Source organism: Pristis pectinata, chromosome 15 (assembly GCF_009764475.1).
Source record: "Pristis pectinata isolate sPriPec2 chromosome 15, sPriPec2.1.pri, whole genome shotgun sequence".
NCBI lineage: Eukaryota > Metazoa > Chordata > Chondrichthyes > Rhinopristiformes > Pristidae > Pristis > Pristis pectinata.
Genome location: NC_067419.1, coordinates 21,603,754 through 21,631,730, shown reverse-complemented (window position 1 = coordinate 21,631,730; position 27,977 = coordinate 21,603,754). Strand labels below are relative to the sequence as shown.

The 27,977-nt window shown below is 40.4% G+C and overlaps 2 protein-coding genes across 3 annotated transcripts in view; one reads left to right on the top strand and one right to left on the bottom strand.

Moving 5' to 3' along the window:
* Nucleotides 1–27,977, bottom strand: part of LOC127578140 (synapsin-3-like) — a 203,480-nt gene that overhangs the window by 51,083 nt on the left and 124,420 nt on the right. The gene's annotated exons all lie outside the window — the stretch shown is intronic.
* On the top strand, nucleotides 19–27,701 carry LOC127578142 (metalloproteinase inhibitor 3-like). 2 transcript variants are annotated; one of them, XM_052029749.1, is made up of 5 exons: nucleotides 19–344; nucleotides 18,784–18,866; nucleotides 22,249–22,360; nucleotides 24,681–24,802; nucleotides 25,149–27,701. In XM_052029749.1, exons 1-5 carry the CDS (start codon nucleotides 215–217, stop codon nucleotides 25,341–25,343), a joined length of 642 nt encoding a protein of 213 aa, XP_051885709.1. In that variant the 5' UTR covers nucleotides 19–214; the 3' UTR covers nucleotides 25,344–27,701. The 2 variants fall into 2 exon arrangements, with proteins under 2 accessions (XP_051885709.1, XP_051885710.1); XM_052029750.1 differs by lacking the exon at nucleotides 19–344 and adding an exon at nucleotides 3,130–3,389.

Genomic DNA, 27,977 nt, shown 5'->3' with positions numbered 1-27,977 from the left:
GTTATATTCTCTCATTCAGCTGGAGAGAGAGAGAGAGACACACACACAGACACACACAGACACACACACACACACACACACACACACACACAGAAACAGAAGGATCAATCATCGACTAAAACACTAAAACTATATACAAAGTTTCTTCTACTTTGGTTTCTGCAACTCTCAATTTATCAAAACAACTCACCAAAGGAAAAGCCTCTCAGAGAGAATGGCAGTTTCCACCACAGCAGCTTTGAGTCTGCTGCTGGTTGCGAGCAGCGTTCAGTTCAGCCAGCTAACGGAAGCTTGCACTTGCATGCCAAACCATCCTCAAGACGCCTTCTGCAGCTCTGACATAGGTAAGGGTTCTCTTTTATTAAAGGGCAAAGGGGAAATGTGGTGAACGATGGTGAACATGTTGGGCACTTGTCAGAAAATATTTTTAAAATTTAACCATAGCCTGGAATGAAGTCTCCAAGTTTCAACATATCCACCAGTTTTTTTTAAGTAATCTGTGTCATTATAACTTGGGTCTTTCACCATTATCAGTTGTATGCTGTTGTTTCCTTTGATAAACTTTACTTCAATCCACAATAGCTCAGCGTGATCTGTTGTAAAACGTATTCTGAACTGGTTGATATTAGGGTTAAAGATCAATTTTTCTGTTCTTTGCCTGAAGATGAGCTATAAGATTTTTCACATCTTATTATGCTACAGTCAATACTGTCATTTTATTTAAAAGCTCAGCAGCACAGTAGAGGTTATGCTTTTTTTTAACACATTTCCAGCCAGAGAGAAACCATCCTCCCAAACTCTGAGGTAAATAAGTAAAGCTTCTCTTTAATGAGTTTCAAGATTAGTGGGCTTCTTCACTGATATATTTGATCTCTTTGGAGTGGAATGTTCTGGAACAATCATACTAAAGATACAAGAGACACAAGACACTGTAATCCAGAGCAAGATGCTGGAGGAAATCAGCGGGTCAGTCAGCATCTAAGGAGGGAAATGGACAGTTAGCGTTTCAGGTCGAGACCCTTCATCTGGACTGAAAGTTAGAGAGGAGATAGCCAGTATAAGAAGGTGAAGAGAAGGGCTGGAGCAAGAGCTAGCAGGCAATTGGTGCATCCAGGTGAGGAGGGGTGATAGGCAGTTGAGGGAGAGTGGAAATGGTATGAGAAACTGAGAGGAAGATAGGAGGATCCTCACCTGGATACACCTATCACCTGCTCGCCCTTACTCTACCCGTTCCCTTCACCTTTTTATATTGGCCATCTTCCCTCTATCTTTCAGTCCAGATGAAAGATCTTGACCCAAAATGTCAACCCTCCATTTCCTTCCACAGATGCTGCCTGACCTGCTGAGTTCCAACAGCATCTTGTGTGATACTAAAGGTACAGACAATTTCTCTAATTGTCTCAATACCCCATACCAACAGCAAGATTGTGCACCTCTTTCCTGTTCTGTGCAGGTTTTGGAAGAAACCAAATATTATTCAGTAAGAATTGAACAGTCGGGTGCAGCCCCAGACACATGTTGGAGCAATCTATTCTTTTAGAAGGAAAATTGTACTGCACTTGTACTACACTCCAGTAAGGTTTCAACCCCACACATACTGTATGCCTTGGACTTGAATATGCAACAAGAAAAAGCACGAAAACTTTAATCCATACGGAGAGAATCGAAACACGGAATTGATAAATTTCAATTGAACATTCCAAGAGGAAGAGAATAGGAAGGATACTCAAATTAAGTAATGCTCTGAACTCCAGCAGCACCAGGCATAGGGTTAAAAGCTACTGTCTATTTTCCAATGTACAACTGATGCTGAATTGGTCCAGAGAAGTTCAGCTTATTAATGTTCAAACTACAGGGCAGTAACTGGTTAATCTGCCTGGTCTGGCAATTCAGGGAAATGTTTAAGGTCTTTAGTTGTATTTGACAAACAGCTGGAAGGTCTCTTGGTATTCGACCAACATTCTTTCCTTGAACACACCTAAAACAAATCAAAGTTAACGGAGCATTTCTCTCATTCTGGGAGCTAACTGAAGGCAAGTTGGCTCCCATACTAGCGACAAAGCAACAATGACTATCCTGCTGAAACATCATTGAATTCCACCTTTTTCCTAGACCTCATTGGCTTCCTCTTGGTTCCCATCCAATACACTCTGAGCTGTCTGCTTCCAATAACGGTGTACTCGAGAGCTACCTTGAGCTGCTCATCTGGGAAATTTTACTGACTCTCTGCCTGCAACTAACCTTTAACATGCTATAATGCAGGATGCTGCTGAAAATCACTGGATTGTCTGTTAAATGTGCTGTTAAATCTCTAACATGAGGTAAATGAAAGAACATGACTGTAGACTAAGCATAGTAGGATTCACCTATGTGGATATTCTTAATTTGTAAGAGCCAACAACTTTTTTCTAAAGTGAACAGGCAACTATCATTCATAGCTTTGTTTTAAGGGGTTGAACCCTGCATAAAACCATAGACCTTTGTGTACAACTGTGGCAATGTAGCTGAGGTGAAGTTCTGCAAAATTCCTGAGACCAATTTAGTCTAATTCGTCATGTCATGTGCTAATGCTCAATTTTTAATTCTGAGCAGCAAATATTATTAACATGGCTATTGAATATTATTGTCCTCTACTTTCTCTCATTAAGTCTTTGTTCAGAGGGAGTAGGGTGAGTGAAGACTTCAAACACAAATGCACAAATCCAAAAATGAAATGTAAGCTAACGCACCTGAAAGAGTTAATAATGTCAAAATTTTCATTTGACCACACATTACCTCCCATGGAGATCAATGAGAGGATCTGTCTCACAGATATCCTCCCAACAGTGCCTGATGTCAGGCTACTGTCTATGTTGGAAAACACGTGTTCCCCAACCCATGAAACACCAAGGAAACTTCTACGTGACTTCTGTTGGCATGAGTTGTTTATTTCTTAACTCCTATTGTTCTCCCCATGCTTTTCCACCCAACCCCCACCCCCCCCCCCACCAATAAAACCCCATAGAGGGCAAGGAAGAGGAAGAAGTGGGTTGCATCACGTCCATCTGCTACTTGCTAATTGGCTGCTACGTTGAAGGGTGGGCAGAGCTAGTGTGTCACTTGTCTAATAAATGGTGCGTAGTTATATTCTCTCATTCAGTTGGAGAGAGAGACAGAGAAGGATCAATCATCGACTAAAACAGTACAGAAAGATTCTCCTACATAGGTTTCTGCAACTCTCATTTTACTCGCTTTCCAGAGGAAAGGTCTCTCAGAGAGAATGGCAGTTTCTACCACAGCGGCTTTGAGTCTGTTGCTGGCTGTGAGCAGTGTGCAGTTCAGCCAGCTAACAGAAGCTTGCTCTTGCATGCCAACCCATCCTCAACACGCCTTCTGTAACTCTGAAGTAGGTAAGGATTCTCTTTTATTAAAGGGTGAAAGGAAAAAGGGGTGAACGATGGCGAACACATTGGGTACGTCTAGGAAAATATAGAAGTTCTTTTTAACCATGGCATGGAATGAAATCTCCAAATTTCAACATATTCACCAGTTTTTTTTTAATATGTAATCTATGTGAATATAACTTGGGTCTTTCACCATTATTAGTTTTCATTGTTAAAATACATGATTCTGTTGTTTCCTTTGATAAACTTTACTTCAATCAACAATAGCTCAATGTGAACTATTGTAAAATGTAACCTGAACTAGTTGATATTAGGATTAAAGATCAGTTTTTCTGTTCTTTGCCTGAAGATGAGTTGTAAGATTTTGCCCATATCTTATTACACTACAGTCAATACTGTCATTTTATTTAAAAGCTCAGCAGCGCAGTAGAAGTTATTGCTTTTTTTTACACATTTACAGCCAGAAAGAAACCATCCTCCCAAACTCTGGGCAAATAAGTAAAGCTTCTCTTTAATGAGTTTCAGGATTAATGGGCTTTTTCACTGGTATATTTGACCTCTGTAGAGTGGTATGTTCTGGAACAATCATACTGAAGATACAGACAATTTTGTTAAATATCCTGCTGAAACATCATTGAATTGCACCTTTTTCCTAGACCTTATTGGCTTCCTCTTGGTTCCCATCCAATACACTCTGAGCTGTCTGCTTCTACCAACTGTGTACTCTAGAGCTGCCTTGAGTTGCTCATCTGGGATATTTTACTGACTCTCTGCCTGCAACTAATCTTTCAAATCAATAACAGCATTTGAAATTGGGAATTTGAAGGGGATGTGTAGTCATGCTATAATGCAGGAGGCTGCTGGAAATCACTGGATTGTCTGTAAATGTGCTGTTAAATCTCTAATGTGAGGTAAATGAAAGAGCATGACTGTGGACTAAGGATAGTAGGATTCACCTATACATGAACATTCTTAGTTTGTAAAAGCCAACAACCTTGTTCTGAAGTGAACAGGTAACCATTGTTCATAGCTTTGATTTAAGGGGTTGAACCCTGCATAAAATTGTAGACCTTTGTGCACAATTATCAGTCGCTCCCCATTGTTTATTTTGAAACACAACTCTGCCCACCCACCCTATCTCATCTCACTACCACACTGTGGCTGCATTGCTAATCCTTTACAGGATGTCCTGGAACAATTGTCCAAGGATCTTCAGCATCGTGACTCAGGCTGGGACACCCAGCCCTTCACAACAGCAGCAGATGTAAGTGCTGGCACCTCCTTTGTCTTTACCCTGCCAAGTATTGTTGTCTTAGCTTCCATGCAGTGTGAGTCTCCTGCCAATCCCCTGCTCCTGCATCCCTAACCCAACCCCAGCAGAAGATGATTCAAAGAAATGTATGTGAGGCTCAGTTAAATACATGGATCTCGAACCAGAGTTGTCTGAGGTGTGCTTTCCCCAATTCATTTTGCTCCCCTCACTCCAAATTAAAATCTAACTTAATTGCATGAGAAGTCACCCTTAGTCAGCATGGCAAAAACATGCCATATAGCAGTGGTTGCACCTTTTTAGGTCTTTTTTCCCCATTTCTTCCTTCATGATCTTCTAGTCCTGCCTAATCTTTGGATACTCATTTTGTGCATAGTACTCCTTCCATTAACAGCCCAATATTTTGCTACCCCAGAGATAGTCGAGGTGGAACAGCATGCTCCTGGGGACTATTGTTGTTCTCTTCCCAGGACTAGGAAGAACTTGACTACTGCTGAGCATCCTACTGTAGCAATGTAGCTGAGGTGAAGCTCTGCAAACTTCCTGAGACCCAAATAGTCTAATGTACCATGTCATATACTAATGCTCAATTTTTAATTCTGCCAGTTCCAGAGTCTGGCTATTGCAGAGCAGCAAGTACTATTTACATGCTCATTCAATATTATTGTCCTTCTCTTCTTTCTCTCGTATAGTCTTTTTTCAGAGAGAACAGGTGGGTCAAGACTACAAACATAAATACATGTACCCAAAAATAAAATGTAAGCTAATGCAACTGAAGGAGTTAATAATGTCAAAATTTTCATTTGACCAAACACATTACCTCCTACAGAGATCAACGAGAGGATCTGTCTCACAATTCTCCTCCCAACCGTGCCTGATGTTAGGTTACTGTCTACATTGGCCACCACATGTATTCCCCAACCCATGAAACCCCAAGGACTCTTGTAAATGACTTCTGTCAGCACGAGTTAGTTATTTCTTAATTTCTATTGTTCTCCCCATGCCCTTCTACCCAACCTCCCAATAAAACCCTGTGGAAGGCAAGGAGGAGGGAGAGGTGCATTGCAGATTATTGTGGCTGTGGAATCAGAATATGTAGCTAGTATTTTTTATATAAGAGCAATCAGGCTGGACAAGGTTTTGGCAAGCCACTTAAAAGTCAGCTTTAACTGCTGCATCATTGAAATGAGTTTCTACACACAGAATTCCCATTGTGTTCTCAACTGTCCATCTCTTTGAAGTTATTTATTGTATATGGGGAAAAGAAAAATGACTGATCATTACTCTGCACTAGAGAGCAAACTTGGTTATAATTTGCCTCTCAGGTTTTTTAAAAATCTTTGATATGAGGGGATTTATTAAATTACAGCTAGTATAACTGGAAGCTTCTGGGATAATTTCTTGCGGGTTTCCCTATGATTAATTTTCCATTATATTATTTAACAGAGTTGACCTCTAAGGGGGATAAAAATCAAAACATAACAGCTGAAATGCCACAGGTTGAAAGCATTTCAAAAGTGCAGCAAAGCTTAGAGTTTTGCTCAAATTAGCAGAATCAAACTTGATTCAAGGTTTTTGATATAAGGTCTGAGCATTGTAAATCACTGTATTGCCCAATGTATTACCACACTGGAAGGCAATTTGATCTACTCTTTCTTCTCGGAGTCACAGGTGCTCTCACACGACTGCAACTATGCTTTAAGTCAAAAAGATAATGAACGTCTAGTACATTTATGGAAGTAGTTTTGGTAATACTGACCAGCTATAAAGCCATGTACATTCCTAATGTAATTGATGAGTGCTGTGGGCCACAAATAGTTACAGGAATACTAAACTCAGAATTTCTTATGGTTCAATACTGCCAAGAAATTCATATTGTTTGCATTAGGTTTGTGACTTGCAAGTTAAACTGTGATGTCGACAATACCACAATAAACATATTCAAATAGTTTGTCAGCTACCTTCTGGTATCTCTGTTGGCAGAGAGAAGGAAAGCTCCCAATGCTTTAAAATAATCCACATCATTTATTTAAAATTTTTGAAGCTCAGAGTGTGCAGTGTAATTGAAAAGGCAGAAATGGCAATGGTTATTGTCAGTTGTGTGGCATGCATGCTCTGGAGCAGCATACTGAGAGGCTCTGAAAAGCCATTTGTCCTAATCTGTGACTTGGGTAACCATATCGTCTGAGATAACCTGAGGCAAATTGAATATTGAATGAAGAGGGCCCAAATAATGAAAGACTGGGATCAAATAAAAACAATCAGAGATCAAAGTCTGAGCCAAGGACTAAAGGAAACAGACTAGAGCTGGGAAGCATTATATTTGTTCTCATACTGCTGATGTTTTAATTTGGATTTTGGATGGTTGCTGCCCACCACCCCAGGCTTTCACATTAAACCCAGCTTCTCTTTCCAGCAGCAGACGCATGCCACAAAATCTGGATTGCTGGTGCAATCTGGATTAAAATAATCGCCCTACAAAGTTTAACTCATTTTTATCGGAAATGTGTTGCCAAGGCACCTTTTTTTAACCAGCATGTTGTCAGTAAAGACACCACCAGGCCATAAGAACTGTCTTGTAATAAAGTTAGGCTTTTGAAAACATTGTAAGATGGCCAAATAGCCTCCTTTATTTCCACCTACTGTATGAATGCAAGGAAATATTCATGGGCTGACAGAGAACATGCAACCCTGATGGGTACTGCACCACCTCAGGACTCCATTTTCATTGCTTAGAAATGGCTCCTGGAAAGCAGAACACAGAACTGAGTGCAATTTGCTTGCAGTGCACTTGGAGTTCAGTGCTTAGTGATATGTTCTGCTTCCTTGCATTCACAAGCTCTTGCCATTCTCCACACAAATGGCAGTAATGCTGAGTTTTTACTGCTCAGGATGGTGTGCAACTAGTTAGTTTTACCACTCCGCAGAAATGTTTCCTGCAATGAACTATATTCTAGTGTTTTTACGAAGTTTGAATAACAATGATTACCCTTTTTTTATTTCTCATGCATGTATTTTTTGGTCAACTCAAGGTCCTGACCAAATTTACATCATAACTCCCTTATTCTCCTACTTCTTTTGGGAACTGCCCCTTCTCCAGCCTGCTTAATATCCATTTATTATGCACGGAAACTTTTGAGATAGAAGTGGGACTTTGGCAGTTGAGAAAAATCACAGCACAGGAGGTAGAGGTGGGAACACATACAGATTTTACCCATTTAAACTTGAATTCATCTATGCTTCCCAAATAGATGAGGTTGGTGTGAATGGTGAATGACTGTGGACAAACAGAAGTACTGGGGAAATGTTTCAATGCTCTGCGGAGGGGGAAGAGCACCAAGCCACAAATCAGCACAGCATGATAGGGTCTATGAGAGAGAACCATGAATTAACACCACTGTGATCCTAAAACAGATTCATTGCCCACATCGTGCAGTTAATTCCTGATAAAAATAAATCATGAATTCTATTTATGGAAGCCATTTAATATTCTGTTTCTATACCACTTCTGGAGTGCCCAAATGATGTATATTTTTCAGAGTATCTTTGAGATATTGCCACCCTCCTTTTCAGAATGGAACACAAGGACTGGGGCAGTACAAGTTTCAAGGAAGGTGTGACTAATGGCATCAAAACTCAATCTCCACAATAATTAAATAGCAAGGAGACAAATCACCACTCTCTCCCCTCACCCCTATCTCCAGTCCAAACCAATCCTGAAGGAGAACACCAACTTGCACTATATATTTAACTGTACAGGATCTTGCCATATTAAAACTTATCTGGCCAACTTCGTATGCTTTGCCGAAAGCCTGTCTTCCTGAACTTTGCACGTACCCTTTAATTCTAAAGTACAACTGGTCCCCAAAGTATGTTTCCAACCCACAGGGCCACAGGACATCTCATCTGCACTCCAGTTCTGTAACAGATTGTGCGGTGCTGGAACTATGAGTTACGTCAGTGTCCAGAAAGCCGATGCTCTAGATCGGATTGCTCATTCTCAATATTCAAACTGTCCTTCAGCATCACAACTGCTAGGAACTGTGACATTGCATATTCCAGGAGGGACAGACCGTAACTTAGATTTAGATTTGCAGGAAGCAAGAGTTAGTTCCAATTCACAGCAAGAACACAGGGAGGGCAAATTCAAATTGCATGCATAGACCCAGGATGTTTTGGCTCTTAACCCAGTAATGCATTTTGCTGATAAGCTGCTCAGCCAAAATTTGTGGAAGAGTGGCACAGTTCCAGAAGTCTGGATTCAATCTTGACGTTGAGCGCTGTCTGTGTGGAGTTTGCATGTGCTCCCTGTGACCATGCAGGTTTCCTCCAAGTGCTCCATTTTCATTCCACATCCCAAGGATGAGCTGGTTGGTAGGTTAATTGGCCACTGTAAATTGCCTCTAGTGTGCAGGTGAGTGATAGAACCTGAGATAGAGGGAGGAGGAGTTGAAGGGAGTTGATGGTAATATGGGGAGAATACAGTGGCTGAATATAAATGGACAATTGATGTGTGGACCCAGTGAACTGAAGGGCCTGTCTCCATGCTGTACCACTCTATTAAAGCAGCACCATCATGTGGGAGCAGAGTCCATGTACTCAGAAGTACCTGGCTAGTACAAAGAGGAGAGCTGTATTCATGTGACAGATGAATTTCATGTGGGATTCTTTTGAGTGGGGGGGGGGTGGAAGGGGGAGATATTGGAGCCCATTCAAGGGGAGACCGAAACTCTGAGACATAAAGGTACAGTCCTGCATTAATTTTGTATTCATTCATGGGTGGGTATTACTGACAATTTATTGCCCAACCCTAGTTGCCCCTGAACTGAGAAGGTAGTTTAGAGACAACTATATTGGTGGATTTGGAGTGACACTAAGGTCAAACAAGGTAAGGATGGCAAATTTCCTTCCCTGAAAAGCATTATGAATCAGATGGATTTCTACAACAATCTGATGGTTTGATGGTTACAGCTTTGATACAAGCTGTTTCTAAATTCCAGATTTGTTGAATTATGTGAATTTAAACTCCTTAGTGGGATTAGAACTCAGTTATTTATCCAGTTACTTAATAGAACAATACTGTACCACAAAGGAAAGACCTCCAATATGGAGAGCCTCTTTCTCCTCAGGACAGGTGCTGACCTCCCTTCACAAGGAGGTTCCATTGTAGCAATTTCCCAATGGGATCTTTGATGATTGATTTGGGATTAATATACTGGGCCCAATTTTCAGTCTCCTGAGCTGAAAATTGCAGAGTTGTGCTCTGCTGCACAACTCTGACTGGCAAGAATCATGGCTAAGATTCAGTGCCCTATAACTGTGCATGCAAATCTCAGTCAGTTGTTCTGGAAATAACAGCTTGGGTTCAGGTGGAAGCTAGCATAAAATCAGCTTGACTGAAAAGCCGAGGCTCCCTGCGATATAAGGAAACAAAAGATGGAGATCTCAGCCTGGGCCACATGGACACCTCATGTTATTGGTGACAACTTCTTTCTCATTTCCTTTCATTTACATTTTCCCTCCTGTATTGTGATTCTTCACACCAGTTGCTCAAACCTTACGGCTGTGGAAAGATATCAAATTGTTTTAAAGATTGAACAGAAACTCCTAAAAGCTCAAGGTTGTTCAGGTGACTGACTGGAGCAGACGCATTTGTGTTCTGGCTCGTAGCCCATTATGGCTTGTTTATTTGTCTGGCCTAAATGAACCATGGAATGCCTGGGCACTAAATGTGAAGTATGCCCCTCAGCAGGAAATGCCACAGTAATCTCTCTATCCCTCATGCAGATGAGATCACTGCAATTATGTGTTTTGAAATCCAGCCAGGCAGGTGCTGAGGGTAATGCCAAATAACTAAAGCCCCCATCAGTTTAGAAACTACGCTGAACCATTGTACGTCTGCTACAGGAACAAAAGTGATCTCTGTCTGTGCACACCTTAACATTAACCCCTGCATAATCCTAGTGTGCACAAAGTGAGAGCAGAGTCACGCGTTCCCAGTGCTGCCAGGAACACAGTATTTATTCAGCTGTTTAAACAGTGCTTGCTTATTAATTATGTGGAATGCTAATGGACCTCCTCAACTATTTGGAGGGCTGTCTCAGTCAGATGGTACAGGTTGTTGCAACTTCAATTCCACTTCCACTGCCTGAGGTCCCAATTCCTGTCACCATGTTGGGGTAAGGCAAAGAATACACAAAGTTTGTCACAATTTCAGCCTCTCCATGGCTACAGCCGATAGCTCCGGAGAATTGCCAAAGTTAAATTTGTTTTCTGTCAGTAAGAGATTACTGGGAGAATCTTCATGTCTCCTATCTAACAGAAAGAGTAAACTCTTATCCCCACTACCAGTATAATTATGACAACTCTGTTCCCCTGGCCCCACAACCGGTTTAATCCCATCAATCAAGGAGCACGCACACTGGCAATGATTTGTTATTCTTGACCTGAATGCCCTTTCCAGCTAGTATCAGCTGGAAGCCAGTCAAAGGAGTTCTGGACGGATGTTTAATATTATCTAAAGTGGCTCTCCCAGGTACTCCAGTAATAACAATGGCAGAGTTTAGATCCCTCCTTCCCTTTAACAACAGTCCTTCATCCTCCACAGGTGCCGCAGCTGGCTAGTAAGGCAGTAGGCTATCTGATTCACCAGTCAGCCACCAAAATCTATCCCTTCACCGTCAGCGTTAAGTTTCAGCACAAGTTATTGAATGACGGGTGCTCTCTCCTTGTACACCTGTAATTATTCATGCCTCAACATATGATTTTCAAAAGGACTTTTAGAAAATCACTAATATTAAACAAAGGGATTCAAGGCTGCCATATCAAGCTCTTCATATTGCATTCCACATGATCGAGCATTAGACTAATGGATGTACGTGCTATGTACAACTGCTGGCAGAGCCAGTCTCAATCAGAGACCACTCTCTGGCCATTTCATTCCAGTGGCAATCTGGTGGAGCCATCACAAACTTTACTGGAACCCAGAAGTGCAAGCTCCAGTCCCTGGAGTGTCACCCATGTTAACAGCACAAGCCTGAGGATGGTGAACTCCAATCCACCTGCAAGGCAGTGGTTTAAGTGTATTGAAGCTAATGAGCCTCCTGAAGGATGGAATGAGGATCCCAATTCTATCCCTGGAAGTTGTGAAGGATAGAGTAAATGGTTAATGGATCAAGGTCCCACACCCAATGATTCAATCTCCACCTTTCCTTGTGGCTCATTAGTCCCGGCGAGTGCAGCCAATGCACCCGCAGCACCAAGGCTGCACTCCAGAGACCTCTCCCTCGAACCCACCATTTGATGGGTTCGGTAGTGGAGTTCCATTCATGAAATACCCACATCTCTGCCTTATTTAAGTGAGGGTAGAAGTGGAGAATAGGCAACAAAGAAACACATTTATTGAAAAAATTGCTTGAGAAAGTATCGAGTCTTGTCTTCCATAAAGATATTCTGTTGACATCATATGTAGTCAATGGACCAATATATCCATGTTACTTTTCTGCCTACACATAAAACTTTATACTTTAGCTGACCCTACACACTTAAAATGAGTCAGAGGTAAAGTAACTGCAGAATTTTACCATTCAGGACGCACAGGGGTTTGATTTTTCTTTTAGTTTTTGCTGAGTACAAGTGCTACACCTGAACAAGTGCAAAGGAAGTTATCCAGGCGTCCAGACCGAGCTGTTCCCACTGCAAATGTTTCTGCAATAATGTTGTGTGAATGAAGGATTAGACCTACCTCTTCTCCACAGCTGAATAGTTTCCCAGTACTTACTGTCAGAGACTTAGCTATGGAACAATGACTGGCCCATTAGTGAGGCAGGGGTATTGTGGTTAATTGCCATAGGACTACAAGGAGCCGCCATCTTCAGCAGAAGAGGATAGAAAACTAGAGGAAAGAAAATTTCACCCAGCTTTTCAATTACAAAGGACTTTTATCATGCAGCTATTCCAGGAATTGGGCCTGTACCAAACTCCCAAAGGTGCCAGTGATGCCTTTTTAATCATTTCCAGTTCTAAAAGCAGATCAAAGCATTGAGTGGAGTCTGCATTAAGGGAGGCAGCTGTCACCCTGTCATGTACAGTACAGATCTGAGAAGCTAACACTTTAGTCCAATTTATTATATCATGTACAGCAACATGTCTATTTCAGAATGGGATTGAAGATTATAAGAATAAGAGATAAAAATAATCAAAGTTGAGCAGAATCCTGAGATGATAACACCCTGGAAACATTGCACAAACTATCACTCTGTGCCACTGAAGCGTGCCTGCCAATCCTCTCTAATCAGCAAGACAGTTTTGACTCTATCTCATGAAATGTAGCAACACAACCATGAAAAATAACCGATGGACAACTGGCAACAATCCAGGCATGGATTAGGTTAAATATCAACCCAGTCAGTTCCTCCTCTGTAACATCAGGTGTTCAGCTTGAGGGAGCTGCCCACAGATGAGGCAAGCAACATCAGTGGCCAAATGCAGAGAGTCACAGACATCAGCTGATATTGGAGATTTCCTCCACCATCACTCTGCAGGCCCTCTTCTACCTGCACTAGGGCATGGTTGGACCTGGCCCACAAAGCACTCAAAGACACCAAAATGTTGCAGTGCAAAGTGATCTGGGGGGGTTTGAGTAGATGCAACACAATAAGTTAAAGACACCAGGAGTAGTGCATACAGTTTGTCTCCATATTCAAAGACTGATATACTGGAATTGGTGGACAGTGTAGAGAAGGTTTGTTAGATGATTCCTGGGGTGAAGGCCTGTGTGTGTAGTAAGGTTGAGCAGGTGGAGCCTATACTCATTGGAGTTTAGAACAAGAGGTAATTCTATTGAAACATATAAAGATTCTGAGGGGATTCATCTGGTGGATACTGAGATATCCTAGTGAAGGTATCTAGAATTTGGAGGCATTGTTTTGCAATAAAGAAAAACCCATTTCAGACAGAGCCAAGGAGGACTTTCTTTTCTCAGAAGGTTAGGAATCTTTGGAATTCCAGAGGGCTGTGGGGGCGAAATCATTGAATACATTCACGGCAAAATCATTGAATATGTTCATGCAGACATTGACAGACATTTAAACAACAAGGGAATCAAGCAATATTAAAAAATAGTGGGAAAGTGGTTCTACTCCTGGTTTATGTTCTAATCTACTTAATATTGACACCAACCACCTTAAGATCTTTTTGCTCCAAGTAATGGAACTGTCCTACAGCTCACTGACAATTCAGCACATCTACTCCTTGCACATCTCAGAGGAAGTGAAGATACAGAACATATTGTTGTGGGGTGCTTCATACTCCAGGACTGGTAATAACTTTATGATGCCTCAAGTGGCTGAACTGGGTAAAATCAAAGCCCTTAGTCTGTGCCTTGGTCAAATCAGCATAATCGAGCCAAGCTACCTGCTCTACGTGTTTGTATGTCTAGAGGTATTTACTGGATTGACCATCCACAATAACCTCACTATGGAGCCCAACCTTCCCCCTGCCTCTCCACTTGTTCCATGTTTGGACCAGTTACTTAAAACTGATCTTCAACTGGAGTACAAAGCATTTGATGCAAGTAATTCGGCCACTTTTACACTCTGCCAGACTTTCTTTTGCCAGTTTTAGTCCACTTTCCCCAATTATTTCCATTGGTAAGTTGATAACTAGACATAAACTTAATTACCAATGGAGTTTGGGAAGAAATTATATTCTTGTTTTGATTCAGAGTTGTTAGGATGAAATTCTCTATTAAAAAGTGGACTACGCAAATATCTCTAATGGCTTTCAATAAAGCAATGAAAATATTTTTGAAAACAAATATATAAGAAGTATAAAGAATAGGCAAGGTAGGTGTCTGCTCTTTCAGAGGGTTGAAAATAGAATGGTTTCACTCAATGGTTGGTCACAGTTTGGAATGGTTGCCTGCTTTTCTCCACAGATGTTGCCTGGCCTGCTGAGTTCCTCCAACATCATAGTGTTTTTCATCTAGATTCCAGCATCTGCAGTCCTTTATTTCTCTTGAAATGGCTGTATGTGTATGCCACTGGATATTAATTGTAAAGCTGTCAGACCGAGTTTAAGATACAAATATACTCTCAAAGGGCAAAGCAGGTTCCAACACTACCCATGCAAAGCTGGATACTGAACTCATAATGCCCACCACAAGCACACTGTAGTTATCCACATGCAATTTTTGACTTGTGTTATTTTACAGGCATCTCGATATAGTTTATGTCTGAATAAATCCTAGTAAATCAGGAAAAGCTTCTGGCTTTACTCTATCCTCAATAACGTTAATTTCTGGCTGGAGCCTAAAGAAAAATGTTATCCATAACTTATGGACTTAATTGCTTGGAAATCGTTGGACTCTTCAGTTCAGCAGGAAGCTAAAACATCATTTCTTCCTGCAAAACCTGACACTGAAATGTTCAAACTAGTGGTGTCATCTGCAAACAGAGGGCAGAACATTCCCTTCCCAGCCTGCATCTGTTTCAGGTGCATGTGAGGCCTGGCACATCATCCTCCTCCCAGGAATGTCCTGGAATGGTGTTCCTTTTTCCCAAACTTTGAAACTGGATTTTCATGGCCCTCGGTGAGCAAGTCTAGGCACATTGACCATTCATTTACTTTTGTAAATTAAGTTTCTGTTGACTACAAAAAAACTCCTAAAATTTTTAATTACTCAGTTTACCAGCACCTCTCTTTCTTTGCACCAATCAACATTTGGTTGCAATTAACACTAAATCCTTATTTAAAGTCAATGTGAATTCAGGTAGATTGTTATGAAACCCAGCTGCACTCAGGGGTAGCTACTAGTTAACTACTACTAATTTGATTTAATACATGGCAATCAAAACTACAGGGCTTTGATTGCAAGAATGGAAATCCTCTTATGTACTGCTCTGGAAATGGAAATAAGATGAAGTGACAAAGTAAAACTGTTCATTTCTATAAATGTTCTAAATGCACTGTTTATCTGGATCCAGACACCGGCTAATGGAATTGGGCCAAATTATTTAAAATGCAACTTTAGCAAGGGGCACTGTGTTCGTACACTCCTTCCATATATAGCCTTTCAGAGAGAGCAAGTACTAATACACAGAATGTGCCAATAAAGGGAAATTACTGGTCGAGTAAATTGCAGACATGCTTACAGTTGGGAATTAATGGCAATGTGTCCCGGTAAATAGGTGAACCACAGGGAACCTGGCTAATTAGTGAAGAGGATGTAAATAGGTCTCAAACCAGTTCCTAAAAGTTTGTTCAACACCACTGATCAGTATGAGGTTATACAGCTTATTAGCCTTTGAAAGAACTGAATTTAGCATAGGGGCCATTCAGATCAGTTTCAGTCTCTCAGATGAAACATTTCAAATTCACCACACTACATGGTACCTAAAAAGCATTTTTGTTCCCAACTTGTCTCTTCAACTACTATAGGAACCACACACTATTCTCCATTTTCTACAAATGACAGGAACATTTGTTTTTTTTAGATTTACTGCCAGTTTCCCCATGTCATTCATAGCAGGGAGCTTAAAGTACACTTTTGTATGAGAGAGGAACTTCGCATAATGAAGCTTCCTAAAAAAGATTCTAAGAACTATCCTTGAGAAGAGTAGATGAGCTTTTTGGAATAAAAAAATTATTAATGTTTTCCATATCCTGTGAAGTACATAATTAAATGTTTTGGTGACAGACCACAATTGCAATAATTGGTATACCCTGGTTGAAGTGGCTGAAAAGCAGAATATGTGATGTGGAGGGCAGTTGGGTCCTAAATTCAATATTCCTCTGAGATATCCTGGCTTTGTTATTATTATCTTTTTCCAGAAATCCATCAAGTTTATATCAGCTTAGATGATGCACTAGTCTTACTGGTGCATCTCTGACCACGCTTCATCTACTTGTACACTATCCAGGATGAACATAGATTCTAAATTCCAGTGCAGTACTAAGGGAGTTCTGCACTGTCAACTTTTTCTCTTTGGTGGATGCAAAAGACATCACAGATTATTCTGAGGTCCTAGCCAAAACTTAAACTTCATTAAAGATGATTTAAAAGAAATATTCTGGTCAAAATCACCCAGCTATCTGTTGGGGCCAATTAAGCACATACTGTTCTTACGTTTCTGAGCATCAAAAGAACTTCACTGACTGTAAAGCACTTTGGGATGTCCTCATATCATGGAAGCTTTTTGGATCTTTGACTGCCTGACACACATGCAGTGTCACCCAGAGCAAACATGACATTCAGTTGCTGCCATCAATGTGGAACCCTGCCCTCTATGATCTGCTGCTGCTGCTGCTGAGCTGTCAGGCCTAAGGAAATTGTTCAGCTCCAAGGCTGAACCAGCTGGCAGGCCAGGTCTGGGGAATATGATTCCAAGTGGGTCAAATCTCTAAGCCTTTAACTAGATTTTGAATATTTACATTGCCTCCTACCTATTTTTTCCTGGCAGGTTGCATATCTGAATGTTGCCTCAGTCAGGCCTCGAGTGTCAAATGGGTGGCTGAAGGGAGTCGCAGTTTTACTTCTCTATTGCTGTTTACCCATTTATCAAGCAAGCGATAGTTATCTGGCACTTAAAAATCACTCCCGTACATCAGTGTCTTAGCTGGTGACAAACTGCTGCACATGGAGAATAAAGAAAACTGCTTTGTTTCCTGCTAAACCTAAGATCCTTGTCAGAAGCTGAAATTTTGTAATTCTGAGGTTTCTGGTGGAGCAAAATTTGCTTTATTTATACAATGGTTAGATTCCAAGGCACCAGCAGCAATGGGAAGAAGGGCAAAAGGGGGCAGTTTGAGAATGTGTGACATTCCATTCTGGCACCGTAATATAAATGATCATAAATAGGCACCACAACACTACTAATGAGAGGCCATGCCAAAGCAGATTTCCGTACTAACTATTTCCAAAGCAGTGACCTTGTCAAGTCTGTTACACAATCAGACTTTTGTTCCCTTTAGACACTCAAAATTAGGTTGACCAGAAACTGCTCTTTAAAAACTAAGCCAAATCCTTGGAGCAAGATGCAAAACAATGTGAATTGCTACTGGTGTTTTTCCACATTCTTGCCCCATCTGGTACACTGCACCTAGCTCCCTCATGCTGCCGCTTGGCTGGTATGGAACAAAAGTCCACTTGTGCTTAGGGGCTAGAATGGTGGGCTATAGACTAAATACACAGCAGCTCCTGTAGAAGTCACACACTTTCCTTGAAACAAAGCTTTACAATCAAATGCTCAAAGCCAGCTTCAGCACAGTGTGTGTCTAACCTTGCTGCATTTCCTTGGAATGAAGACCAAGAGCTGCCAGTACACATCGTTTTTGGAAGCAGGAGGGAGGAGGAATGGAGGATTGAAAAACAATCTTGAACAGCCCAAAGGAAAGGCCTAAACCAATTTAAAGTGCTCTCATCCACAAATGCTACAGGGGTACATTGTAACCTTTCCAGTGAGAAAATATGTTCTCTTTTTGCAGGTAGTTCTCCTGACGTCAAAAAGGAGATTTTACTGATGTCAGTCTAGAAACAGATTTTTGTGCCTCATCAGTTTTGAAATTGCCTTGTTTCATCCTTCATTTACTCACATTAGTAACTAGTTCTATATCTTCATTACTTCCCCTTTAAAGAATCATTCTACGTTTGCTAACAAAAACTGTCAAAGTGCCTGCTTTCCTCAACAACTTCACAGAGAAGGTTGTGACATTTACAATGCTATTTCCTCCCATTTTCTCTCTGCTCCAGAATTCAACATTTTGCCAGGGTTTACAGTATTTCCACAGGTTCCAGCCTCACCTGAGTGGCTATACTTGAAGCCTGACCTGTTGTGATGCTTACATTCTTTTCAACTACTGGGATTATCTCATCCGGTTCTCATCTCATCCCATGCCTGCAGGTGTAAAAATGATAGGAGCGGAAACCCTATTTGATATTTATCCTGCTGCCTGGTTAGTTCAACAGTGGTAAGCAAAATAACCAAACAGGAAGGAGCTGCAACAGTAGTTTAAATAACAACTTGAAGTGTGTGTGCCATTTTTATGCTGTCAAATTTAGCCAACACTTATGTGAACTGATAAACTTGCACTTTAAAATGGAATGACCTTTACGTATGCTTTATCTTCCAGTTATTCGGGCAAAAGTGGTTGGGAAGAAGCTACTGAACCATGGGCCTTTTGGGACAATGCGCTACACCATCAAACAAATGAAGGTGAGACACGACAGGCTCAGAGAGTTTAAACATCATAAGAAAACTGCATGTACTGATGCAGTGATATACTGCTTTTCAACTCTGGGAACTGAATTCAAATCAGAGTTAGGCTGATGTGATAAAAAGTTTTCTCTTGCTACGGCTGTAAGGGGCCCAAGTTTGGGGAGGTTTTAATCTAGTTCTGAGTGAAAATCAACAGCACAAAACAATGTGAAAATCAACAGCAACCAATTATTTTTCATCAAAGTATTTCTGGCTCGAGAATGGTTGACGTTGATACCTTGAGTAAAGTCTAGAGCCTAGGAATTAAATTATATAACACCACTCCTGTTTTTCAGCACTACACAAAAGATTATTCTGTAAAGTAAAGCCAAGAACACTCTAAGTTGTACAAATTCTGTGCTTTTCCTTCCAGATCCTAGGTGCAAACTAATGCACAGAGATGGCCAGACATATGCAATGAGGTTCAATGCCTGTTTCCTCTTAAGTAACACACATTTTTCCCCATCGTGCTGGATCTTCCTCAACAGATCGTTCACTCCACAAGCATTTGTTATCATCTCTCAAGCAATAAACTCCACCCACCCACTCTCACTAACTCTGGTATGACTCAGACCTAGACTTGCTCACGTACTTCAAGGATTCCCAAGTTGCGACCTATTCAATAAAATGTGACACTTTGGGCTTTGTGCACCAGTGAACTTTGCATCAGTGGTCCTAGTACAAAATCTTCAGTGCCTGCTGCACACCATCCCTTTAAACAGTGACCTTCAATTTCTAGGCCACAAGAAGTTCCATTTGCACCACAAGTATAGTCATCTTGAAGAAAGCAGGTTCATGTTCCCTTAAGTTATTTTTGCAAGGGTGACAGAAGGTTTTCATTTTCTCTGTCATTATACCAACATCAGTTGGTTCACCTTACATTCTCCATTCTGTCATCATGAGGGGAAGTCTTTGGTAATCGACTAGCCTCGACTATTATGCGCCAAATGTATAGGCTACTGCACAGAATACGCTGCCTTACAATGCATACAGCAGATTGAGAACATGTTGTGTCATACACCAAATGATGCAGTAAATGGAAGGACAGTGCTGTAAGAAGGCAAGTAAACTCAAATTATTCATTATAATATACAAAACTGCATTGTGATTATCCAGAGAAACATTATTTTTCATTAGTAGAAGGCCATTATCATTAGCGGTTAACAGGCTCCCAGCTTCTAGAAGCTAACCATGAAATCCTGCCTTCCTTTCCCTGCAGTGCCTACTTCAAGTTGTGCTAAGGCCATAATTGGAAATCTAACCTGAATGAAATCATGAAATTGAGTCCATTACAGGTTGCTGCTGCATCATCACCCTGTCCCTCTTGGGCTGATGTGAATTGCCTTTTGGTTCTTTAAAATATCAGGATCATGATCCATGAGTGATTTAATGCTGCGATTGTTTCTGGGCCTAACCAGAATCACTCGACTACAAACAGAGTGCTACAGAAGCAATTACTGAGTCAGTGCGTCTTCACACCACTATCAATGACTCCTGATAACTGGGAGGTTTATCCCCTAACTTACAGATGTATGTAAGCATTCTCCTGCTTTTTTTTAATCACTTATAGAGTGTCGCTCATGAGGCTAGCGTATATTATCCTTCCCACTTTGCCCTCGAGGAAATGTTGATGGTAAACCACAGCAGTTCCTCTTGTGACAGTACACCACAGTGCCGTTGGGAAGAGAGCTCCAACATTAGCCTCAGCGAAGCACAGGGTATAAGCAGAATCTAAAGAAGGTGGATGCCAAACATGAGCTATTTAATACCAAACTGGAGTGAGACATTCTTTGTTCTAGATATGTACTGTACATGTATAAGTGATCACATTGTAGCAGCTGCAGGAGAACAAGGAACAATGAATTGTTCCCTTTTACCCAGTATAATTCACCTAGTACAGGAGGCAACTGTCCCTTGGAAGCAGATCAAGGGCATCTGTTTGTAAGACCCCATCCTTTAACAGACAGGAGATAACACATGGGGACAGACAGAATGACAGCAATATTGTAGTGAGAATAAATGCATCAGCTATCCCTCTCCCCTCCCATCTGTTCATAACATTTCATATGGACAGGTGTGCACTGAACTTTACCATGTGCTTAAGGGTGGGAATTCAATTGTTCCATGGATTATCCTTTCATACAAAATGGATTTAGGAGAAAAAAAATAAAGATTTTTTTTTAAGAAACTGCACTTTGAGAAGTTGAATTTGATCACTTTCAAAAATGTGAAAATCCCAAGGGGTAGTCTGACAGAACCTGAAACCATTTCTAAAAAGGTAATCTCATGGGATTTAGCAAAGTCATATTGTGAAGCCTTGCTTTTTCTTGTTGAAATAAAATGGATTTTAAAAATCATCACTACAGCACTGGTAAGTTCTACCCAGTAAATTTTACCAACAACAATTCCATTGAACAACTCACATTAAAGAAGGCTGTGCCGACTGCCCACAAAATTGGAATTATGTTATCTGCCACAACGTAAACCAGTATAATGCAAATGGCTTTTATTTCTTTTCAAATAGTGTTTTAAATATACATGTACATTTTTAGCCTTGCCATAGAGCATTTCTGCATTTTACAACTCTGACAAAATGGCTTATTGCCAAGACAATGAAGACATAAGAGATTTTGAATGCAAACTCTTCTTGTAATCTTATGTCCTTCAAGATTCTTTCTCTGCAATTAATGTTTAAAAATAGCCCTTGTTAAATAAATGCTCATAATTTCAGTATATTTTTCTTTAACTGACTCTTTCAGATGGACTTTTGCTATTACATTCACTGACAGCTCATTGCCATGTGAATTAAAGGCAAAAGTACAAAACAATTTTAGCTTCTGGACTCTGGCTCAACCAATAAATGGCCAATGAAGAAGCCAATATGTTATATTGCAGTCTTACAAGTGGGAAGGTGGCCCATTGACCTTCTAACACAAAGGATCGCCTGCACGAAGAACAATACCTATACTTTATTGAACAGAACTTTCTCCTGCCACCAGCTTAATGGGACCTCACTGTGCAGAATTGGACTCGAGCCTGTGTTGTGCCACTCCATGCACAGTGTCATCTTCTTGCTCTGCTTCCAGCTGATTTCTTCCATTTCAGATTTTTTTTTATAGAGAGTGAATTGACTGGCAGGGATTTACCTGTTTCCAGCCTTTTGCCCATAATGCCAAGAACTCTTCACAGCTAATTATCAGCTGAATTAATTAGTGTCACTGCTGAGATATTAATATAATCCCAAACTATGCAACTCCATTCTTGTTGATGTGATATCTACATGCTTTTTGTTTAAGGTAATTGTTTCTCTGTATCAACGGAAACTTTTTCTCTTCTTTAGATGTATCGTGGCTTCAACAAAGTGCACCACATTCAGTACATCTATACAGAAGCCTCTGAGAGCCTGTGTGGTGTACGCCTGCAGGTGAACAAATTCCAATACCTAATCACAGGTAGGCAGCACAGTACATCTTGAGTTCCAGAGAACTTTCTACAAATTCTCCTACAAATTAGAACAATACTTGTTTTTGAGTAAAAAAAAATCCTCACAGAGGCTGTATCTAAGGATGCGTATCTCCCATTAGAATGTTGGGAAGAAAACCTCTATCTAGGAGTTCCTTCATCAGGAAGTTTGGCAAGTTGTCAGATTTTCAGGCACCCTAACATCGTATAGAAGAATTCAAAGCATGGATGATTTATTTTCATGGATTTAGTGATCACTTCTCTTTTTTCCATGGTAAAGATTGTGGTGGAGTCACTTAATATGGTGATTGATTTTCATGGAGGCAATTTTAAAGAAGGATATACCACATATTGGCCCCTACCAGTTCCTATTCAATTAATTATCTCCTTTTGTTGGGTCATAGAGTATAACAGCACAGAAACAGGTCCTTCAGCCCACCTAGTCCATGCCGACCTGATCTTCTGCCAAGTCCCATCTACCTGCATCTGGACCATATCCCTCCAAACCCCTCCCATCCATGTACCTATCCAAACTTCTCTTAAATGTTACAACTGAACCTGCATCTACCACTTATAGGGTCTTTAGTATCAGTTTAGAATACCTGTATACACTGTAGGCTTAGAAGCACTATTGGTTTTATTAATAGTGTCATGCTTCTTCACGTTAGATAATTTTCAGCTTTCAAAGTTCGTAATCACATAAGGCAAAATTACAAGTAAATGTAATGCATTGCTCATCCAAAATCTTGCACTCTTGACTGTAGACCAATTGGTCCATGTTCAAACCATAATGAACATGACCATCAATAGGCATTTTGAGCAGTATCTAAATAGTCTTTGGGCTGAGATGTGCATCTCCACTGTAAAGGTGCCAATAAGATAATTACAATATTCATAATTTAAATATTGAGAAAAGGGTATTTAATCTTGTTCTCTTCAACTTATTTCTACATAAATAAAGGTTAGAGGGTGACCAAAAAGACAGTCAATATAATGAAACTTGAGCCACTAGAGCCCTTGCCATTGGTGAACACAGTCGATATTTATTTATAAAGCTGGTAAGATCATCTGGTTTTGCATCCTTGAATACAATATTAGTCTTCTGAAAATCAGAATGTACTAACAAGTTTCCCTGTGGAAGAATCAAAGGTGTCTTCTTCAGTTGCTCACAATGTTTATAAGACTATCAAAGGAATTGATAGTCTTGTAAACGTTGTGAGGAACTGAAAAAGCAAGCTGCTAGAGGAACTCAGCAGGTTGAGCAGCAACAGTGGGGGGGAAAGAATTGTCGACAGTTCAGCTTGAAACACTGCATCAGGATTATATTAGGACAAGGGCATCAACAAAATTGATACAGGTAAATTATTCTCTATGGGTTCAAAGATTATCCAATTGCAAGCAACGAAATTATTCACCACAGGGTTCAAAGATCATCCAATGCAGGCTAAGCATTACAGAGCTGAGTAAGAAGGGAAACTAAGCTGAATATTTTTGCTTGGAGCCAGGAAGACATGACCTGGGATTGCCACTAAAACAGAGATTATAAAAGCGTTCATAAGGCCATCAAGTGAAGTGCCCCTCTCTAGAAAGGGAAAAGATTAGGAGATAGCAAGGGACAGTTGTTGAGAGTAAATGATCAGTAAAGGTCATATTTGTTAGCCTTAGATTTCTTTTTATGCTGAAATTGTCCCTGATGAGTGGGGGTCAGTTTAGCCAGATCTTCCACGCTTGTAATGCATCATATTTTCCATCATTACTGTCATGGGAGTATTAGATAGCGGAAGCTAGCACTTAGCACTGCCGGCACAGGCATAGCCCTTTTGAAATGAAAAGGTCCTCCCCACAAGCTATAATTCGGGCAGTTGACTTATTGTCACATTCCAGAACTATTTGCAGGATTAACACAGGTTTTGCCAATTTCATCTGTTACTGAAGTCACTAGAATTTTGCAAAAGGGTATATGTCCAATCTGATCCCTTCAATCAAAGATCTTCCCAGGAAACCACCAAAAAAATTAGGTTGACCCTAGGAACAGCAATGCATGCCAAGGAGGAGGAAATCCCATCCACCCACTTTACAAGAAAAAGAGCACTTACCAGAAAAAAAGCAAAGCAGAATCTTGGCAGTTATATTTTACACTGTCCTCACCTACCTTCTCCCTCCTCCCCACCCCAGTCAGCTGGACTCACCATTTGCAGAGGTACTGCCTACTCTATCATGTTCCTTTTTAGTAAATGTAATAGAAACACAGTCCTGCATAAAAACAGAAAATGTTAGGGAATAATAGTTTTTTGTTCATCCATAATGCAGGTAGAGTTTACGATGGTAAAGTCTACACAGGAGTATGTAACTTTATCGAGCCATGGGAGAAACTGACCTTATCACAACGTAAAGGTCTTAATTATCGCTACCAGTTTGGCTGCAATTGCAAGGTATGTACGTTTTCTGGAATGAGGCACTCGTGCTTTGGGCTCTTTAACCACCACCAATGTGTACTTCCTATCTATTACTGAGAAAAATAAAGCTACAGTTCCTCACGGTGGGTGGTGATTGGAGGGAATTAAGGAATACATGGAAGCTGGACCATGATCAGTAAGAAATAGTGCATAACCCTTAGGAGCACCTCATGTTATTGACTATTTCTTCTGATGTTGATGCCATAGTGGGCTAAGTAATGCTTCCAACTATTCCACACAAGTTTCCAGAGAATAGGCAATGTGTTCTCCATAAGTAAAAAATATTTAACATTTTTCCAATCTCTAAATCATATCTCCACAGATCAAACCCTGTTATTACTTGCCATGCTCTGTGACAGCAAAGAATGAATGCCTGTGGACCGATATGTTGTCTGACCAGGGATACATGGGACATCAGGCTAAGCACTACGGCTGCATGGAACAGAAAGGAGGTTACTGCAGTTGGTACAGAGGAGCCATGTCAGACAAAACCAAGATTAATGCCACAGACCCCTGAAAGGGACATTCCTCTGTAAACAAAAAATGCTGGCCAGCAAAGGCAACCTTTTTGTGTGACCAGCCACAACTTAGTGCCTGCCTGCTCCCAGTATTAGTACATCAAACACAGACTTCTATCTAAGCCATTTTCTTATTTTCTCAGAATTACTCTTAAATTGCCCAGTGCTTGGGCCATTTGACTCCATGCCAATTAATGTTGCTTCAGATTTGCTCCTTACAGTAACGGATATATTACTGAGCTTCTTATATATAAATATATTTTAATATTGGAGTGTTTTGAGCTATACATAACTGTTACTGCCTTTTATAAATGTGGCACAATAGAAGGTGCCTTACCCCATAAGGTTCCAGGTGAAGATATTTTGGATAAGTTTTGTTAATACTTAAATAAGATCTTCAAATTCTGAACATTTGTGGTTGTTGTAAAGTACATTGCTTACAGGCAGCTCTGCAACCTATTTGGTTGGTGGGTTTAAGCAACTTTATCTTTCATGGTTGAACTGATTCCACTTTGGAAAAGCTTCATAAGTGTGCTTTTCTTCTTCTTTTACATTACAGTAAAGAACCGATCTCAATATTATAAAGCTCCATGGAGACTAGCCATGTTGGACAGGCTTGCTGCTGCATTTGTATAGCTGAAACTAGCTTCTTTACCCAGATAATAGAATGCCTGCAATATTTTTTCAGTTTTGCACTGCCTTATGGATGAAGGAACCTTGGCATTGGCTTTTTTACACTTCTACGTACAGACAATTGCAGAAGATCTAGTCTCTCATCAATGGCTCACATAATGCAGAAGTGTAAGCATATTTACAGAGAAGCAAAAGCTGAATAGCCTTCTACTTAATGCTTCTGGGTTTTAGCTTGCATTAAAAATGAATGTATTTGCAGAATTGTGATGCCCAAAGCACCAGTAAGATCTCTGAAAGGCACGTCATAAAAATGGAACTTGACTAAATGAGGAGAATTCCCTCTCCTCTATGATCCTTCTCACTGCTGGGTGGGATCACACTGGAGAATGTCAGAAAGCACACTGCTTCTCCTCGAGGGGAAGCAACATTGCCTATTTGTTCCTCATCTGCACACATATGTGGGGGCTGGGGAATAGGGCTAAGGATCCCAAAGGATTTGCTGACCTTCTGCTAAGTTCCCACCAGTTTCTGGGGCCATAATGAGGAAGTTGCTGTAAACACCAAAGTAGAGCACACGGCTGACTCTATACTATCTCCTTTCAACTGCAACTTGCATTAGTGGAGCACCTGTAATATGGAAGAACACACCAAGGTGACATATAGGCAAATAAACAGAAGGCCTTATAGTTGTAATGCATTTCACTGCAGGTTGAAGTTTACTGGAGCTACTGCATGATTACAGAGCACCGATGCTCAGAAAGAATGTTCTGAACCTGAGATAATGGGGAGCATCATTCATATAGCTACAGAACACTTCTAATCAACCACAATTTGCAAAGCCAAGCAGCACAAATGATGAGGTTTTAAAAATTGTTGTAATTATTGGAAACAAACAAGCCAAATGCCTGTTTGTGTCCAACAATTACAATAATTCCTGCCTGGACTTGCAGACCTCCCTTACATTGCCAGGTTATAAAATTTCAAACTGGTCCTTATATTTTCACACAAACATCATGTAAATTCTGATCAACAAATATTCCAGAAAAGAAATCACCCAAAATTTTGTGGTGGAAACAAGCACCTAACTATATATAATTTGTTTAAATTTTATCAACTAGTTACATGAGCTATATTCGACTCAGCATATGGCTGTATGAGTGGGCATTTCATCCTTATGGAGAACATCTTTAATTGCTTGAAAAGTATTCTGTGTTGTGTCTGGATTAAGGGCCAGGCAAGAAACATACAGAACTCTTTTGAGGGGAAAAAAGGAATTCAAAGCTCTTTTTCAAAACATTTTCCTGTATCTTTGTGAAATCAGTTATTTTTAATTTTCTTATAGCTTACCTGGTTTGGTGGTTCACGTAAGGATGCTGACATCCTGTATATCAACCAGGATGTCAGCATTTTTACAAGTATAGAAGCCAGGTTGTGTTGTGTTTGTACACTTTTTTTTGTCTGTGTCTAGCTGTTTGATAAGGGCATGGTTTTGGAGGGGGAGGTAGAGTTGGGATTTAAACAAAGCAATTAAAAGATAAGGTGAAACAAAGCTTTCCTGAGGGAATGTACTTGTTGCTAAATTCACAGCATTATTTGCAAATTTCTCTGTATTATTTATGAATTTTATATTCCATGAATGTAAATTGCCTTTTCAGAAATTAACTTTTCATGTGTCACGTTTAGAGTCTTTTCTACTCTAAGTAGTAAAAATGCTATCATAGTAACTTTGTCTCCATTTCGTTTTTTCATCCTCTTGATTGTTGACAATTTGTTAGTTCTATTTATCGGTCATTGAGAAGTAGCCCCCAGATCCTCACTTAAACTGGATTATCACATTTTCCCTCCTCTCCCAGTCCCCAAATTGGATGACTTTTATTGGAGATCTGGTACTGAGGAGCTGGGAGGAGTGATGGGGTCAGAATTGTACAAGTTGGCCACCAAGTGAAATGATGTAGGATTGTGAGATTGAGAAACTAACAACATTGCTTCCATAAATAGGT